This window comes from Sitodiplosis mosellana, unplaced genomic scaffold (genome assembly GCF_009176505.1).
Source record: "Sitodiplosis mosellana isolate CC-2019 unplaced genomic scaffold, AAFC_SMos_1.0 Smas_scaffold_1, whole genome shotgun sequence".
Lineage (NCBI taxonomy): Eukaryota > Metazoa > Arthropoda > Insecta > Diptera > Cecidomyiidae > Sitodiplosis > Sitodiplosis mosellana.
The window spans coordinates 5,011,062-5,026,750 of NW_022595244.1; the positions used below are offsets into that span (position 1 = coordinate 5,011,062).

General features: G+C 37.3%; 4 protein-coding genes across 7 annotated transcripts; 2 read left to right on the forward strand and 2 right to left on the reverse strand.

Annotated features, from left to right (window-relative positions):
• Positions 1–850: 850 nt before the first annotated feature.
• On the forward strand, positions 851–2,670 carry LOC129564660 (multidrug resistance protein homolog 65-like). The gene is made up of 6 exons (XM_055438802.1): positions 851–955; positions 1,073–1,173; positions 1,292–1,487; positions 1,576–2,143; positions 2,217–2,363; positions 2,427–2,670. Exons 2-6 carry the CDS (start codon positions 1,077–1,079, stop codon positions 2,616–2,618), a joined length of 1,200 nt encoding a protein of 399 aa, XP_055294777.1. The 5' UTR covers positions 851–955; positions 1,073–1,076; the 3' UTR covers positions 2,619–2,670.
• A 136-nt stretch (positions 2,671–2,806) lies between these two features.
• Positions 2,807–7,108, reverse strand: LOC129564659 (G-rich sequence factor 1-like). Its single transcript, XM_055438801.1, has 12 exons — positions 6,701–7,108; positions 6,257–6,502; positions 5,989–6,135; positions 5,801–5,912; positions 5,384–5,704; positions 4,617–4,748; positions 4,340–4,472; positions 4,087–4,253; positions 3,742–4,017; positions 3,540–3,671; positions 3,310–3,445; positions 2,807–3,242 (listed from the first exon to the last, which is right to left on the reverse strand). Exons 1-12 carry the CDS (start codon positions 6,710–6,712, stop codon positions 3,164–3,166), a joined length of 1,893 nt encoding a protein of 630 aa, XP_055294776.1. The 5' UTR covers positions 6,713–7,108; the 3' UTR covers positions 2,807–3,163.
• Positions 7,109–8,450: 1,342 nt separating this feature from the next.
• LOC129579895 (uncharacterized) lies at positions 8,451–13,177 on the reverse strand. Of its 4 annotated transcripts, none has more exons than XM_055470096.1 (12): positions 12,705–13,177; positions 12,356–12,601; positions 12,116–12,277; positions 11,694–11,823; positions 11,348–11,623; positions 11,044–11,283; positions 10,593–10,962; positions 10,351–10,510; positions 9,845–10,280; positions 9,470–9,706; positions 9,031–9,403; positions 8,451–8,839 (listed from the first exon to the last, which is right to left on the reverse strand). In XM_055470096.1, exons 1-12 carry the CDS (start codon positions 12,714–12,716, stop codon positions 8,641–8,643), a joined length of 2,841 nt encoding a protein of 946 aa, XP_055326071.1. In that variant the 5' UTR covers positions 12,717–13,177; the 3' UTR covers positions 8,451–8,640. The 4 variants fall into 4 exon arrangements, with proteins under 4 accessions (XP_055326071.1, XP_055326079.1, XP_055326064.1 ...); XM_055470104.1 differs by having other exon boundaries at positions 10,617–10,962; positions 12,705–12,876; XM_055470089.1 differs by having other exon boundaries at positions 8,451–8,926; positions 10,617–10,962; positions 12,705–12,876.
• Positions 12,945–14,990, forward strand: LOC129579926 (alpha-protein kinase 1-like). Its single transcript, XM_055470115.1, has 6 exons — positions 12,945–13,066; positions 13,312–13,577; positions 13,645–13,856; positions 13,976–14,081; positions 14,184–14,416; positions 14,511–14,990. The coding sequence occupies exons 2-6, from the start codon at positions 13,313–13,315 to the stop codon at positions 14,748–14,750; spliced, it is 1,056 nt and encodes a 351-aa protein (XP_055326090.1). The 5' UTR covers positions 12,945–13,066; position 13,312; the 3' UTR covers positions 14,751–14,990.
• Positions 14,991–15,689: the final 699 nt, after the last annotated feature.

A 15,689-nucleotide genomic window follows, 5' to 3' on the forward strand; every position in this document is an offset into this window, starting at 1 on the left:
TTGACAAAGGACTTGTGATCGAAGACGGAACGCACAGCCAATTGATGTCGCAGAAAGGGCGGTATTATAGAATGATAATGGCTGGAAGATTAGAATATAAAAACACAGTAAATGAATACCATGAAAACCCACAGAATGACTTGAGTGATGAACAAGAATATTTCAAACATTTAGCAATGGAAGAGAAAAGGCCAACCGAAAGTATTGGGTATTGGAAAGTTTTCAAACGTATTTTAATGCAAATGAAATCTGAATGGCTCATCTTATTTTTGGCTACAACTTGTGCATTTATCATTGGAGCGTCTCTGCCGATGTTGGCAATTTTATTCGCTGAAATTTACGGTGTAAGAAACCTAGATTTTTGGTTCTCCATTCAAATTATTAAAAAAATTGAATTACATTTTTTTTTAATTTCAACAGGCATTGTCATTAGAAGACGCAGACGTTGCGTATCGTCAAACCCTCATCATTTGCAAAACATTCGTGATAGTTGGCGTGATTACATTAATCTGTGCAATATGTCAAACCTACTGGTTTTCAAAGGCCAGTGTCAATCTGGTAACACGTGTTCGGTAATGACGAAATATTTTTGAGAAATAATTTCATTATTACGGGATATTTTCTTGAAACAGTTCAATGGCTTTTGAGGCATTGATGAGACAAGAATGCGGATGGTTCGACGAAAAGAATAATTCATCTGCAGCGCTCTCAGCTCGACTCACCGGTGATGCAGCTAGTTTGCAAAATGTATGTTGAACTGCTATTTAACTTAATCCCGTCTTTATTTTTTCAAACAAATTTCTTTAAAGGTGGCCTATCCAATCAGTGCTATCTTTCAATCGATATCTACATTCTTTATCGGCGTTTCTGTGGCATTCAGTTATTCATTCAAACTATCGTTGGTTAGCGTTTCTGCCGTGCCGCTGTCATTACTCACAGTATTATTGGAAGCTAAGTAAGTGTTTTTTTGATCAGTCAAGAGACATACATGTTTAGTTCAAGTGAAGTAAAATCTGGAGAAAAAAAATCTTAAAGTTGCAGTAATCAAACCAAACTATTATATTCCTCGCAGATATATGTCAAAAGCAGCGATCGTTGAGAAGCAATCAATTGAAATTGGGACTAAAATTGCCACAGAAGCTATCAATAATATTAGAACCGTTGCCAGTTTGAGTGCGTTATCAGTTTTGTTGCTCATTCGAAAAAAAAACATATCAAACAAAATTTTCTTCTTTAGAAAATTGTCTCTATTTTCATTGTAATAAATGTTGAATTACTTTCCATTTTTCAGGACTGGAAATGCCTATGATTTATCGCTACGAAGAAGAAATGAAAATGGCGTCATCGATCATTCGAAAAAAAATTATTTGGCGTGGTCTGGTTAATTCGATTGCACAATCGATTCCCTTCTTCAGTTATGCAGTTGCACTTTGTTACGGCGGATTTTTAGTGGCGAACGGAGAACTTCATTTCAAAAATGTCATCAAGTGCGTACTAGCCACTGCTTTTGACTGCTTTTCCAATACTTTGTTTTAGTGGCTGATATGAAAAACCCAAATTCTATTTCATTTTTAGAGTAACTGAAGCATTGTTGTATGGCACATTTGAAATGAATCAAAGTTTGATCTTTGCTCCATCGCTTACTGCTGCTTTCGTTGGAGCATATCGTATTTTCCAAATTATCGATCGTGTTCCGAAAATTTATTCACCAGTCATAGCTAATAAGAGTCGTAAACCGGATACAAGCAATGACATTGAGTACAAAAAGATCGATTTTCGTTATCCGACCAGATCCGATGTGCAAATACCCAAGGACTTCAACTTGAATGTGATCGATGGAAAGACGATAGCTTTGGTTGGCCCGTCTGGATGTGGAAAATCCACTTGTATTCAGCTGTTACAGCGATTGTACGATCCCGAACACGGTCGCATCCATATCGGTCTAGACGAAATATCCACTGACATTTCACTTAAAGACTTGAGATCGAAACTGGGCATTGTCTCACAAGAGCCTGTGCTGTTCGATAAAACAATCGCCGAGAATATTGCGTACGGAGGTAATTCGCGAGAAGTTACGATGGGAGAGATTATAAAGGCCGCCAGGTTGGCTAACGCACATGAATTTGTTGCCAAATTACCATTGGTATGTTCCTCACGTTGTAAATTTTATTCACTATTTCTCCATTTCCAACATTTCAATTTCTTTTCTCTTGAAGGGCTACGAAACGAATTTGGGCAGTAAATCAGCGCAATTATCCGGAGGCCAGAAGCAAAGAATAGCCATCGCTCGTGCCTTGGTGAGAAATCCAAAGATTCTTTTGTTGGATGAAGCCACATCTGCCTTAGATTTACACAGTGAACAGGTATATAGAGATCTATTCATTCGCCCAAACACAACTATAAATCGTCAATTTTTCTATTCAAAGGTGATTCAACAAGCTCTCGACTCGGCCCGATCAGGTCGCACATGTTTGGTGATCGCTCATCGCTTGAGCACCGTTCAAAACGCCGATGTGATTTGTGTTCTACGCGGTGGCAACATCGTTGAGTACGGAACTCACAACGAACTTTTGGCATTGGATAGCATTTACACGCGATTATACAACGCTCAAAAGTGATTGAAATGAACAGAATTTTAGAAAGTTATATGAAAATTATAACTATTATGTATTCTGGTAGCCAAGTTTAAGATAATTTATTTTGTATAAACATTTTTTTCACATTCCATTTTTCAATTAATCTATTTGTGATATTCTTCAAGTAATGTGTGTCAATTTTAGTTTTTGATCAATTAAATGGCCATCTCTTTCTTTAAATCATGTGTATTTATTTATTTATTTATATTGTATTTGGTTTTGGGGTTGAAACTATTTTCTAAACTATTGATATTCTAATGACAAATGCAAAAAAAGAACTTATTCTGAGGTGAACGAACACATTTAAACTGTAAATATTCAAGCGGTTTTCATTTCCCTTTTTTTCATTTCATTCAGATACAAGTGGAAATGTTGTTTTTTTTATCGAACATTTCATTTTTTTCTTTTGGTAATATTTTTTTGGGAATGTGTGATTTTTCGTTTTCATTTTTCATTTTCACGGTTACTGTAACTGCTTTCTTTCTACTCGTTTCCTTTACATTTTGAATCGAGTTGAATTGTTGATTTTAATTTTGGTTCATTATTTTGTTGGAGGTAATGGTTTGAAGGTATTGTTCCTTTGTTGCTTTAAATAGCTTGATGAACCTGTTTCGACAAACACGTGAACATTTAGAATATGCTTATGTCAAAAAAAGAGCAATAAATGTCTTACTCATTGATAGCTTTGAAATCCGTTTTGAATGCCGCATCATAATCCTCAACACATTCGAATTCAACAAATGCATAGCCAGTACGCCGGTTATTCTCATCGATTTCGATTTGAATGTGGTGCTTGGGAATTTTTATGGCTGAAATTGAAAGATGCAAGGAAAAAATTATTCATCTCGAAAAAAAAATTCATGCACAAAACTTTTGTTTAGAGAAAAGTAAAAAAAAACTCACTTGGAAATAATTTCATGATGTATGCCTTGTCGACAGACCAAGGTAAGCCCCTTATTTGAATCACCTTGCTGTCGTTCGTTTGCAAGATGCATGATGCAACGCGTGAGTATTCCTTTGAATCGACTTCGGTGACTGTTGAAAACAAAATTATCACACAATTTGTGTATGACTCAACAGAAAATTGTTCGAATTGTTCACTCACCATGCACCGTTCGTGAATCGACCCGTTTGTTGTTCAGGGCCAATGCTTTCTTCACATCATTTTTCGATACCAATTCAACGTAGGCTTCCATTGCCACATTCTTCATGATGTTGATGCCCTTTTCACCGTTCAAAATGTTGATCCCCTTGAAAAAATCCATCACATCTTTCTTCGACACTTTCCACTGGAAACCACGTGCCATCACCATGTAAAAGCCAACGCCCGGTTTTTTAGCTTCAGCTTTCGAACGACGTGGACCCACTTTCTGCCATTCACCTAAGGAATTTCATCAAATAGACACGTCAATTAATCTGTTCTTGAAGACTATTCTGAATTTCGATGAACCTTTTTGCGATTTTCTTTCCATAATTTTCTCAACTGGCAACGACACCAATGCTCCCTCGTGCAATGGGCTGATTTGTTTGCTCTCTGGTTTGGCACATAATCGCTGCTCCTCGCTATTTAGCCGTAAACTCATCTGATTGTATGAGCTTCGAAAGATTTTCACATGTCTATAAAATTATCATCACACATTTCAGTTTGCGATCTAAATCGAGTCTATATTTCAAAATGAGGATCACGCTCTATTGCAATTTACCTGTTGCCCATCACCTTCCAGTTGCGTTTCAATGCCAGATCAAAGTCATCGCTTGTTTCGAACCGAACAAATGCCTCCAATGTGTGATCGGTCGATTTATCCAAAATCAAACCGATTGCATCGAGTTTCAAACCTATCGGCGAAATTTTTTTTTATCCTCAATCAACATTCATTCGATTAGCTAACTTTTGATAGAAAATCGAATTCAATCTATTTTCATTGACCCTCACACATATTCCTTACCACGATGAACAAATTGAGTGAAATGTCTATTTACCATGGAAAAATTGTCGAATCTCGTTCTCTTTGGAGTTCCACGGCAATCCTTCGAGGCGCAATACATTGTCTTCGCTCGAACTCTTCTGGATATCATTCAAAGCGGTAAAGTCCTGCTTATTTGCCTTTAACACTATAGAAGCGTGATAAAAAGGTTTTATTTATGTGTGGAAAATTCCTCCACACACAATTAGTTGAATTTAACGGCATAAATAATGTCAAACAAATGTTTGATTCAAAATCACCACAATAGAACAAACGTTTAGAGAAAATGCCACAATCAGAATACTGTGTTGATTTTACCAGAGGAGAAAATTTGCACAAAATCAATAAATGGATTAAATTTCATCTCATAATTGGTATTCCGTTGAAAGACAGCGTGAAAAATGAGTATTGAGAGTGAATGAGTTTGAGAATGAAACAATATGAAATAATGTAAACATTGGCATTGTTTACATAAGCCGCGTGGCGAACGTAGATTCACTGGCGGCACACTTAACAGACTCCATTTGTATTGCCCTTGAGAAGAAACTTAAAAATCGTTTTGATATCTTTATGGCCAAAAATTGTTGTTTTCAACTGGCTGTGAGAAAGTAAAAATCGTTTCAAAAATCCTGTTGCCACTAAGCGATTGAAATATTCGTGACACACACGATTTTCTCGAATGTTCGTCGTTCACGGCGACTATTGCAAATAGCTGCTGTGTGATACCCAACACCAAAAATAACACCGACTGAGCGAGAGAGAAAGAGCAAAAAAAAGTCTCACCTTCAATGTACCGTTCATCCAGCTTCTTTCGATGGTATGTTTGAGCAACCTCATAGTCTTGTCGCGTTGGCAACTGAATGTATGCGACGCCAAAGTTATTCTCATCGTCGGTGATGAAGTGAATCCCATCCAAACCATTCAAAATGTGTACTTTGGCAAAAAATTCGCGCAAATCTTTTTTGGTGGTTGTCCACGGTAGACCGCGAACTTTGATCAAATACGATGTACCGTAGCCCGAATCCACTGAAATATCTCTGGCTTGACTTTCCGATAGCTCGTCACTGCTGTGCACTGTGGTTGGGCTGGTGCCTCGCGATAAACCTAAATTCCAAATTTGATTGCATTCGAATTGAATCCCATTCACCGATCGATCAAAACAATTGTCAATGAACAACAACAACAACAAAGTATACAAACCTTCGCCAGGAGCATTATTGCTAATAACATCGGAATAGCTCGGATGTGCGTGCTCGTCATCGCTTTGTGTAGCACATTTTGTAATATAGTTTTGGTTGTGATCGGCTTCAAACTAAAATGGGATGGCATCATATGTATTTCTCTGTCTTTCGTTTTCACTCTGTTTTTAAATTGCGCAACAAACTTACACTGGTTGTCGCCATTTTGTTTTGGCAAATCGTTGATTCGGCATCTGGGCCAATTTGTGGCGAAAACAAGCTATTTGTTCCATATTGAACGGTATGCTTGAGCTGCTTGTGTGCCTCAAATTCCTCCGTTGAAAGTGCAATTAGTTCCTGTGTCAAGCCATAAAATGATTAACAAAATCTCAAACGAAACACACAGCCAAAATCTGGCGCCAATTAAATGTCTACCGACCAGAGAGAAAAAAAAAACACAAACACACACAATACTTACGCAACAGGTTCGACACTCGAGATAGCGTCGTAAACTGAATTGCCGTTCATCAAAATCGAAAATCAATTTGACCACATCTTGTTCTGGCATTTCCATGTGTTCCGCATTTTCCAGCAATTCATCAATGTACACAGCCGCCTCACGAAGCAAATGAACAATTTGCTGATTGATGCAAATGCTTTCGATGTTCGAGAAGTATCTCAAATGCCGTACAAATAGACCGGCTTCCACGGTGAAAAACTTAATCTGCCAATCAGAGGGAGAAAAACACAGACACAACACATGAGAAAAAAGAACACACCATTAAATACCACCCAAAATTGCCAACAATTAATTTAAATTGCTTTGTTTTTAAATAATTTGCAAGCGATTTAACTGCATTTGAATGAAGAAAACAAAAAACGAAATCAAATAAAATTGCATTTGTTGAATAATTTTCATTACCACTCCGTCCATGATCAGCGACGATTGTTTGACAACTAAAAATCTACTTTTGTTTATGCTGAAAAACCGTCAACGCGAACGCAACACAAACCAAAAACGGTATAAACAATATACACACAGAGAATGTTCGATCTAATGCTCTATGTTCGATGTTTGTAGTGTATACTATGGATTTGTGTGTGTACGTGGTGTTCTGCATCGGTATGTGTTCGGTTTGTGTTTAGATAAACATAATACGCTGTTTGTTTTAAACAGTGGAAAAAAGTGCACACAAAGCAAAAGTAATGCGACACATCGCACAGAAAATCACGAACCACTCGACTCAAAGCGACGATTTTTATTTTCTCCAACGTTCTCATTCTCGTGCTATACTGCGTGCGCCCATTTAACTGGTTACAGCACCGAATAAGAACGAAAGTGGGATCTCAATAATGGCATACAAAGCAGACGACATAAAATCAATAAAAATACTCAAATTTTCATTCTCGCTCTGTCTCTTTTTCTCTCGGTCTCATTTTTTGCTGAATGATTTTTATTGTTTATGATTTCGATTTCATTGCCAGATGATCGCTTGATTTTGCTTGGAGACTTTTACATTTACTATACTTTGACATGACATTTTTTTTGGGTGTTTTTGTAATGATTTCGTATGAGTCAGAGAATTTGTTACACTTCTTTCATGTACTCTGATTTCATTTTTCGTTTGCTTTGAGTCTCAACAAGCAATTTCTTAAGCAGATCAGTGTATTGCCGACAACAATTGATTGTGTCATCAATTTTATGGTGATAATATGGAATATGTCATTTAAAAAGAAGTTTCAGATGGAAAAAATTATATGATTTTTTTTTTCGTTCATATTTAGTGCCAAATGATGGCTAATGATTGTAGTAATTATATTTATGTCACTGCTGTTCGTACAGTTGCTCTTGCTTTGAATCAATACACTGTTATTTGGGTCTGGATATGCCACCGGTACGATTCGCCACACTATGACTTATAACAATCGTCTGCTTTTGCTCGTTCTCATTGACATTCTTGAACGGCTCGACACTTTATCATCCGACGATGAATCAAATTGCTGCATTGGCGATTTAAATCATAACAGCCGGTGATTTATTTGAATAGGAATCGACTTTTTGCGATTACAATGCGAAAACTAATAAGAAGATATAACGACTTGTTGCTATCGTACAACGTTTCATCTGGCACGAATCGGCCAATCCATGGCAACTTTACCCAATCCTTACACACATGACATAATTTGCTATCCATTTTCATATTCAAATTGCGAAGCATACTCAATATATGTGCATTTTTCAATTGACTTGTTGGTAATATTCTTTCAATATGCACAATTGCACAACTAAGTATTGCTTTGTTCGCCGTGATTGATGAACGAAAGATTTTTCTGGCAAAATTGAATGAATTTTCAAACAAAAAAAAAACCAATTCTGAAAAAATGTGGATATTTTTTTCTTCTCATCGGATTTTACCATTTTGAATGAGTTGTCAGAACATCCTTGCGTGAATAATCAGCGTAAGTAGGTCAGACAGCAAGAAAAAACAAATGACAAATATAGTGGTGCTGAGTGTGAGATATACACGACACGCAAAGTGCGTCTACGTCTTAGCTAAACGATGTATGAGTGTTTTTTATGAGACAAGGCTCTATGAACATATTTGAATGCATTTTTATTTTCAGATTCTTTTTATCTCCATTTTGTACACTCTCCATTAAAACAACATCGATAATAAATAGTTTATTGTTTATTGAATAACTGGTTTCGGCTTACATCTTTCATTATTTCTCTACTTTGATATTCATTGCTTTGCTTTGCTTTATTCTAATTGTTTCTTTTCAATTTTAATTGGCAGTAATAATAAGCGTTACATAATGTGAGTATCTTCTGATTATGACATTATAAAGAGGTGATGGATTTCAGATTTCATCTTCATCTTTTTGGCAAATTTTGTGGCAAATATTCTTCTTGGCAAACACTTGGCACATTTCTTGAAAGCCGTAAGCATCTTTCGTGGTGATCTCAGCTGCTATATTGATGCCGGGTCGAGTCACGTCTTCAACATACATTGTGCAGTTTTTCCAATTAGCCGGACTCTCGCTGATGCCATCTCTCAATCTGTTGGAAAAATTACACGAAAAATATGCATTTGTATCACGGATCCAATATTTCGATGTGCATTTTTCTATGTTTGAATGATGGTTTCTGGAGATAAATTAACAAATAATTCCACCTCTCAGTCAGACGAAGTGGAATTCAGAGAAATTCATCATTTTTTGGAATGAATATACAAATGAGAATGGTGTTACCTTTTTTGGTTCGGCAAGAAATGTTTCTGTTGATCTTGAATGCGTCTCTCTTGCCACCGACCAATGCTCAGACTAATCACATGGTTCCAAATCTGATAACGTTGCCCATAGAACCAGAAGAAATCGGCCAATATTTTATCGAACATCGCCAAATCTTTGTCGAGTGATGAATGGGCCTTTTTCATTGCCTCGGCATTTGATCGAATTGAGACCATCTCTTGTGTGGTGGGAACTTCATAGTTCACTTGCATGAAAAATATCACAAGCACAGAGATTAGGTACGTGTTGAACTGGAATGCAATCGTTCCAGTTGGTGCTAAAATGCTATTCAAAGCATTTCGCCAAGCCAATATGCACTCGATCAAGTTGCGACCTAATGGAAATGAATGAAAATATCAATCATTTTGTTCTGGTTGATTCAATCGAAAGTCAGACTTACAAATCGGTTTAAATGCAATGAAATCGCAGATAACTTTTTGCGTATCGGCCACGGCCACATCATCAGCTAATAACAAAACGTGAATACCAGATTCTTTGTGAATCATTCGCAACTGTTGCTTCAGGGTGCGACTGGCCAAAATTTCTGCTATCCCTTCAAAATTCAGCTGAATGTCCGTTCTTGTGAGATATTTCTCGAATGATTCCAATACAAGCGCTTGCACTTGTTGAGATTTTCCTGTGAAATACATTGGAATGATGGCATTTGTTGGTTAATTGTGCAAGTCAATTTTTTTTTCTATCAAAAGTGACATTTGTCATATTGATTCTACTTTTTCCTACTAAAATTTATGCATTTTTTTTAAGTAAAACTTACGAGTATCAACGAGAATGTTGTAGTTTGAATTCGATCCGCCAAAACCGAATGTGGTCGAACCGAATGGAATTAGTGCCAATGTGCGATCAAACAACTTGAATTGATGTGTCAAAAATCCTAAAATGCGTGACTCATAGCGAACTCTTTCATCCGAACGCAACGATACCTTCTCCAACTCGCTTCTAATTAATTCATAGATTTTTTCATTCTTGATTGCCTCATCGATTGTGGCGAGTGGAGTTTTGGCAGCGCCCTTTTTGGTTGGAGCTTTTTTCAGTAGATTTGAGGTGGCCACTTTTGATTTATCCTCTTTTGGTGCTTTACCACGACTTGCAGAAGGTTTGGTTGATGGCAAACTGCTTACAGATGTTGCTCTGCGCATGGGCAAGTGTTCTGTCGGCGATGCTTTCGGCACTCGCTTCACCGGGGAGGGTCTCTGTGATGTGAAATTGAACATTTTCGAAATTATAGTCGCATTTTTGTTGAATGAATGAAACGCTTATTACGATTAACCCATTCTGGAACATCTGGCACATTCCCTGGAAGTTGTATGCTTGCTCCTTGGGTATTTCTGCAGTGATATTCACGCCTGCTACGATCAAGTCTTGCACAAACATGGTACATTTTTGCCAGTTTGCCACACTTGCGTTCATGCCATCTCTCAATCTGTGGATAAATGACATGAGAACGAGCATCAATTCATCAATTCTTTCAAATGACTTTCTCTTTGCATAATAAAAAACCAAACCGTTTTTGTTCCGGTGTAAAGTACTTTTGTTGTTGAGTCAATCGTTGCTCCTGCCAACGACCGATACGTGCACTGATCAAATGGTTATTGATTTCGTAGCGAATGCCATAAAAATGGAAAAATTCGTACAGTATTCGGCCAAAGTCTTTTTGCTCTTCCAGTATTGACTTCGCACTTGGATTGACCTTGCCACTTGCGACAAGGATCGATACATCGGCCGCAGTTGGCAAATCGTATTGGACTTGCATGAAGAATATTACCAGCACCGAAATGATGTATGTGTTGAAGTGGAATGCAGCGTCCCCATGTTGCGTGGCGAGGTCATTCACAACGTTTTGCCATGCTCTGACATACGCAATCAGCTGACGACCTGGGGCAATGACATGAATTTACATGAATTTCTAGGTTAAGAACAAGTGCGCCAAATCGGCTTAAACCAAAAGATACATACAGATTGGTTTCAAAGCAATGAAATCGTTGATAATTTTGGCTGCATTGCTAACGGTAATGTCGTTGTCAAACACCAGCAAGCATTTAATGCCCGATTCTTTGTGGACCATTTGCAACTGTTGCTTCTGTACACGATTCGAGTTGATCTTTACCGGCGTGTCAAAATAACGCTGTACTTCTGAGCGCGTAAAGTAACTTTGGAATGTGCGCAATAGAAGCGCTGGTGCCTTCCCCGATTTTCCTATTCCGAAAAATGAACATTAAATATCACGTGGAAATTCTTTTGTCGATGTGTTTTCACTCACGTGTATCAATCAAGAGGTTGTAGTTTGTGTTTGGACCACTAAAGCTGTATTCAACCGATCCAAATGACAAGACCTTCAGAAAAGGGTCGAACAAATTGACCGCTTTTGTCAAAATGTCCAAAATTTTCTTTTCGCATTGAATCCGTTGGTCAGTTCGAGTCATGAAATTGACCATTTCTACTGAGATTGCCTCAAAGCATCGATCTGTTCTTATCAAATCGCCCAGCGTCATCAGCATATCGATTGGCTTAATATTGACCACATTTTCTTCAGGCTCTGTATAAATTCCAATCAAAATTACATAAGAATTTGCAAACAACCAATTTGAAATTGCATGTCAAATTACCGGGTGCTGGAACTGCCGTTCGAAGAATATCCGAATACCGTGGGTGTTGCACATTGCTCTGCGAAAAACTGCTGTCTTCGACAAAACCCTGATCGCTAAACACACTGCTCGAATGATGGCCGCCATCGCTCTGAATGAGAAACAAAAATCAATTGATGGAGAGATTTGCGTTACACAGCAGAATTAAGACGAAAGGTTTGCTGATGACGTTTCGAAAGTGCTGAATTCAAACATTTTCATTGAATGGTTGTGAGGTTTTCAACCGATGGAAATTGCGAAATTGTTACAAAAGTCACAACCAAACAGAATTTACAGCTATCAAAATGTCACTGGCAAGCCTTTGAGAATTCATTTCATTCTCTTTTTCCCCCTTTTTTCATTCCTGTTTTTACACATCCAAACAATTATGACGAAGTACTTACGTTCGGTGATACCGATTTGTTGTGGCCATTGAACTGATAAATGGTCGATTCGTTTTCGGCTAGAAATTCTGACGAGAATGAATTTGATCCGGTGGAATTGACATTGCGATGTTTCGTTTTCAAATGTGCCAGGAAATCATGCTTTGTCAATGGAAATAAATCCTGTTCAATAAAGAAAAACTCACTTTAATTCCACGAAAACTGCTTTGATTTTTTTTCTCTGGCATTTTTGTTACTCACAAGGCACGTTCGGCACAAAATATGTCGCTGCAATTCGTACTGATGTTCGTTGAGCTCAAACAGAAAGTCCACATCATTTTTGACGGAATTTTCAATGATTCTGGCATTTTGCGACAGCTCTTTCATATTAAGAAATACTTCTTGCATCAGTTCCATCGTCTTTTTGCTGATCTGTACATTTTCAATCTTTGAAAAACACCGCAGATACCGTAAGAACACACCGATTTCCACGTTTAGAAAATTTATCTATTGAAAATTAAGAGAATTTCATATTTTCATTTAGAAAAAAATCCACCGAAAACATGCGTAGCGCTGAATTTTTCACACAAATTTATCGCAAACAACTTACCGCTTCATCCATTTTTGTTCCGTTGACTGCTGTTGATTGACACAATTCAAACTGTCATACGAATGCAACAACAATCACCACTGTTCTAAGCGAACGTACAGTCGCATTCGCTGTCATTGGCACTCGCTGTTCGATGCTCTGCTCACACCACCAATGATGAAAAGTGTGTGCGTGTATGCATTGTGCATTCGTATATCACACAGCATACCGAAACGTTGTCAATTCGGCTCGCATTCTCTCTCTCTCTCTCTCTGAGTGTTGGTTTTCTCAATTTTCATCGTATCGTTGAAGGGTATTATCTTGGAATCAGGTGCCGATGGTGAAGAAGCCGTGTAATACATATAGAAAAAACAGTGAAAAAAGTAATTTATTGCATTGACATTTGTTTAGTTTTAGTGCACACACAGTAATCGATTAATTATCTGAAATGAAGTGAAAACACAGCCAAACTCCGTTATTACTTACGCGCGAATATTTATTCAATACACACATAATATTTATACACTTTACCGATGGAATATTTTGCACTTGTATTAGTGTGAAAGACTGACATTTGCACACGACTCAAATCCCAATAAAGTTTTTCATTTGTTCTTGTTTTTTTCAGAATGGACTATTATTGCGGATATTGTTTGAGTTTAAACCCTTGCGGATGTCCCAATTCACCCAATTTGCAGCAACAAATGATGGGCCACGCACAAAATACACAACAACCAAATCAAATGAATATGGCCAATCAGATGGGTAATCAAATGAATAGCCAAATCAACAGCGGCTTTATGTTGAGTCCAGCTGCAATGAAATCGAATTCTGTGGGTGCCTGTGGTATGCCATCCAATTCTGGAAATATGCAAACATCGATGATGAATAGCGGTAAGTGTCGTGTCGCCGTGAAATCGTGCATTTGGAAAGGAAAATTTTAATTGTTCATGATTTTTAGGTGGTGTGATGAATAATCCTATGCAAAATAACCCAATGCAGAACAATGCAATGCAAAATCAAGGTCAAGCTATGAACCAATCGCAGGGAATGGGAAACTCACAGCAATTACGTGGACAACAGATACAACAGCAGCAGCAACAACAGCAATGGGTCTTCAATCAAATGAACCAAATGAAGCCAGCATCCACAAACCAAATGAATATTAGTCAGGTACAATTTGACTTCCAATTTCAGTTTCTTTATTTTATATACTGTTTGATTCATTCGAATGTGTTCGAACAATGATATTTTCAATGGGTTGAATAAAGAAATGATGTTTTATTTCGCAGCACAACCAACAAGAACAAACCAACCAATTGAATCTCAATGTTCAAGGTTCCTTGCATGGCCACGGCAATCGATCAACATCAGCACAATCGCACGGCATCATGATAGGTGAGTAAAGAGGAAAGTGATTCTTTTTCTCGAAGATTCAACAGTGATTTCTCTTTCATTGAAATACATTGTATACAGAAAAACATTCACCATCTATTTCAGGTGGCAATATGATGGCAAATGCAAATGCAGCTAACGTTGGCATGGCACAGCAATTTTCCGGCAACATTTACATGGGTCTGGATCAGAATATTGTGGAGCATCAACAAAACTACAACGCGTCGATGATGATGGACGCCGGCAACATGAATGCATTGCAGCAAATGAATCAAAACCAACAGCACTTTGGCGGAAACAATATGTTCGGCGTTGGTGGTGGTGTATTTGCACCACAGGTACACGTTAGATCCTTCACTCGTTTCCGTATCATACCGAATTTGAAAATAAATTAAACCATATATCAATTTATCTCTTTATTTCAACACATAGCAACAAGGTCCGAGTCAAATGTTGAACCCATCGATCGAGCAAACGCTTCAGCAATGCCCAATTCAACCACAAGTTCAAATTCCTGCGATGCAAGGAACCTATACGGTAGCTGAGCAATATGAAGTAACGCAAAAAAAAAAGAAAAAGGCGTTGCAAATACTCCAAAAGGAAGCAATCGAATTTCGCAAGCGGGAGCAAAAAAAAAAGCAACAAGGTATGCACAACCTCTATACACCTTGAGCGAGAAAGAAAAACAACAACCATCTATGTAAAAAATAAAATCAGCACGTTGATTCACACAATTTCAGATTATGTATAAATGAAAATGAAAAAAAAACATGGAATACATTTTAAGTAATGAAAATAATTCTGATGGGAGGGAACTTAAATAAAATGAACATTAGAAATTTGAGTAACTAAAATAAATTGAACAACAATCGCAGAACAAATCTAACTAATCCAATTTTTTTTAGTTGAATGATGTATTGTACATTTTTACTGAAATGGGCACAATTCTAAAACAACACAACCACTGAACTGAACAGATGTCATTTGTTTCAATTCGTTCGACCATTTTTACAGATCATGTTCAGTCGGCCGATGAGAGTGTGGCTCATTTATTATTTCCTTTCATTAGAACAAAAATATAATTTAGCTTTTTATATTAACAACACCATTGCCTACATTGTTTTTAATACTAAGATACATTTTTTCTTGAATGGTTTGCTTGACCGGATTGATTTTCTTGCTTGAAAATCGAATCGCTTTCAAAATGGTTATAACTGAATGAATATCAAATTTAAAAAAGAAGATGCCATACTCTTTATTGCTCGAGATGACTCCACCAAAGATGCCGGAACGGAAGGTGTATCGTATTTTGTTTTCTTGGCTGGCGTAACGTTGGGGCTATTGCTATTTTCAGAAGCACCATTACTGTTACCACCTATTGCTATTTTCCAAGTACTTTTTTTCGTCTATTTCGCCTAATAATTATATTCGTCTATTAATACCCTTGTGGACATTTTTTGACTGACTAGTCGATTATTTTGGGACATTTTGACTGACTAAAAGTGATTGTCTCGAACGAAATAAGCAACTGCAGTTAACTTTAATCATAAATCACTCTTAGTCGAAATGTCCCAAATTAGTCTCCATACAAAATGCATGATTTCAATCAAC

What these genes read in the sequence shown, in the direction of transcription:
- LOC129564660 (XM_055438802.1), top strand. Translation starts at nt 1,077, where the DNA reads ATGTCAAAAGCAGCGATCGTTGAGAAGCAATCAATTGAAATTGGGACT. An exon ending in TAGAACCGTTGCCAGTTTGA is followed by an intron (nt 1,174 to 1,291) that starts GTGCGTTATCAG and finishes TCCATTTTTCAG; the next exon opens with GACTGGAAATGCCTATGATT. An exon ending in TAGATTTACACAGTGAACAG is followed by an intron (nt 2,364 to 2,426) that starts GTATATAGAGAT and finishes TTCTATTCAAAG; the next exon opens with GTGATTCAACAAGCTCTCGA.
- LOC129564659 (XM_055438801.1), bottom strand. An exon ending in ACAAAATGGCGACAACCAGT is followed by an intron (nt 5,913 to 5,988) that starts GTAAGTTTGTTG and finishes ATCCCATTTTAG; the next exon opens with TTTGAAGCCGATCACAACCA. An exon ending in CATCATGAAATTATTTCCAA is followed by an intron (nt 3,446 to 3,539) that starts GTGAGTTTTTTT and finishes TTTCAATTTCAG; the next exon opens with CCATAAAAATTCCCAAGCAC.
- LOC129579895 (XM_055470082.1), bottom strand. An exon ending in AACGGCAGTTCCAGCACCCG is followed by an intron (nt 11,624 to 11,693) that starts GTAATTTGACAT and finishes GAATTTATACAG; the next exon opens with AGCCTGAAGAAAATGTGGTC. An exon ending in CAACATTCTCGTTGATACTC is followed by an intron (nt 9,707 to 9,844) that starts GTAAGTTTTACT and finishes TGTATTTCACAG; the next exon opens with GAAAATCTCAACAAGTGCAA.
- LOC129579926 (XM_055470115.1), top strand. Translation starts at nt 13,313, where the DNA reads ATGGACTATTATTGCGGATATTGTTTGAGTTTAAACCCTTGCGGATGT. An exon ending in ACCAAATGAATATTAGTCAG is followed by an intron (nt 13,857 to 13,975) that starts GTACAATTTGAC and finishes TTTATTTCGCAG; the next exon opens with CACAACCAACAAGAACAAAC. An exon ending in ATCGCACGGCATCATGATAG is followed by an intron (nt 14,082 to 14,183) that starts GTGAGTAAAGAG and finishes CATCTATTTCAG; the next exon opens with GTGGCAATATGATGGCAAAT.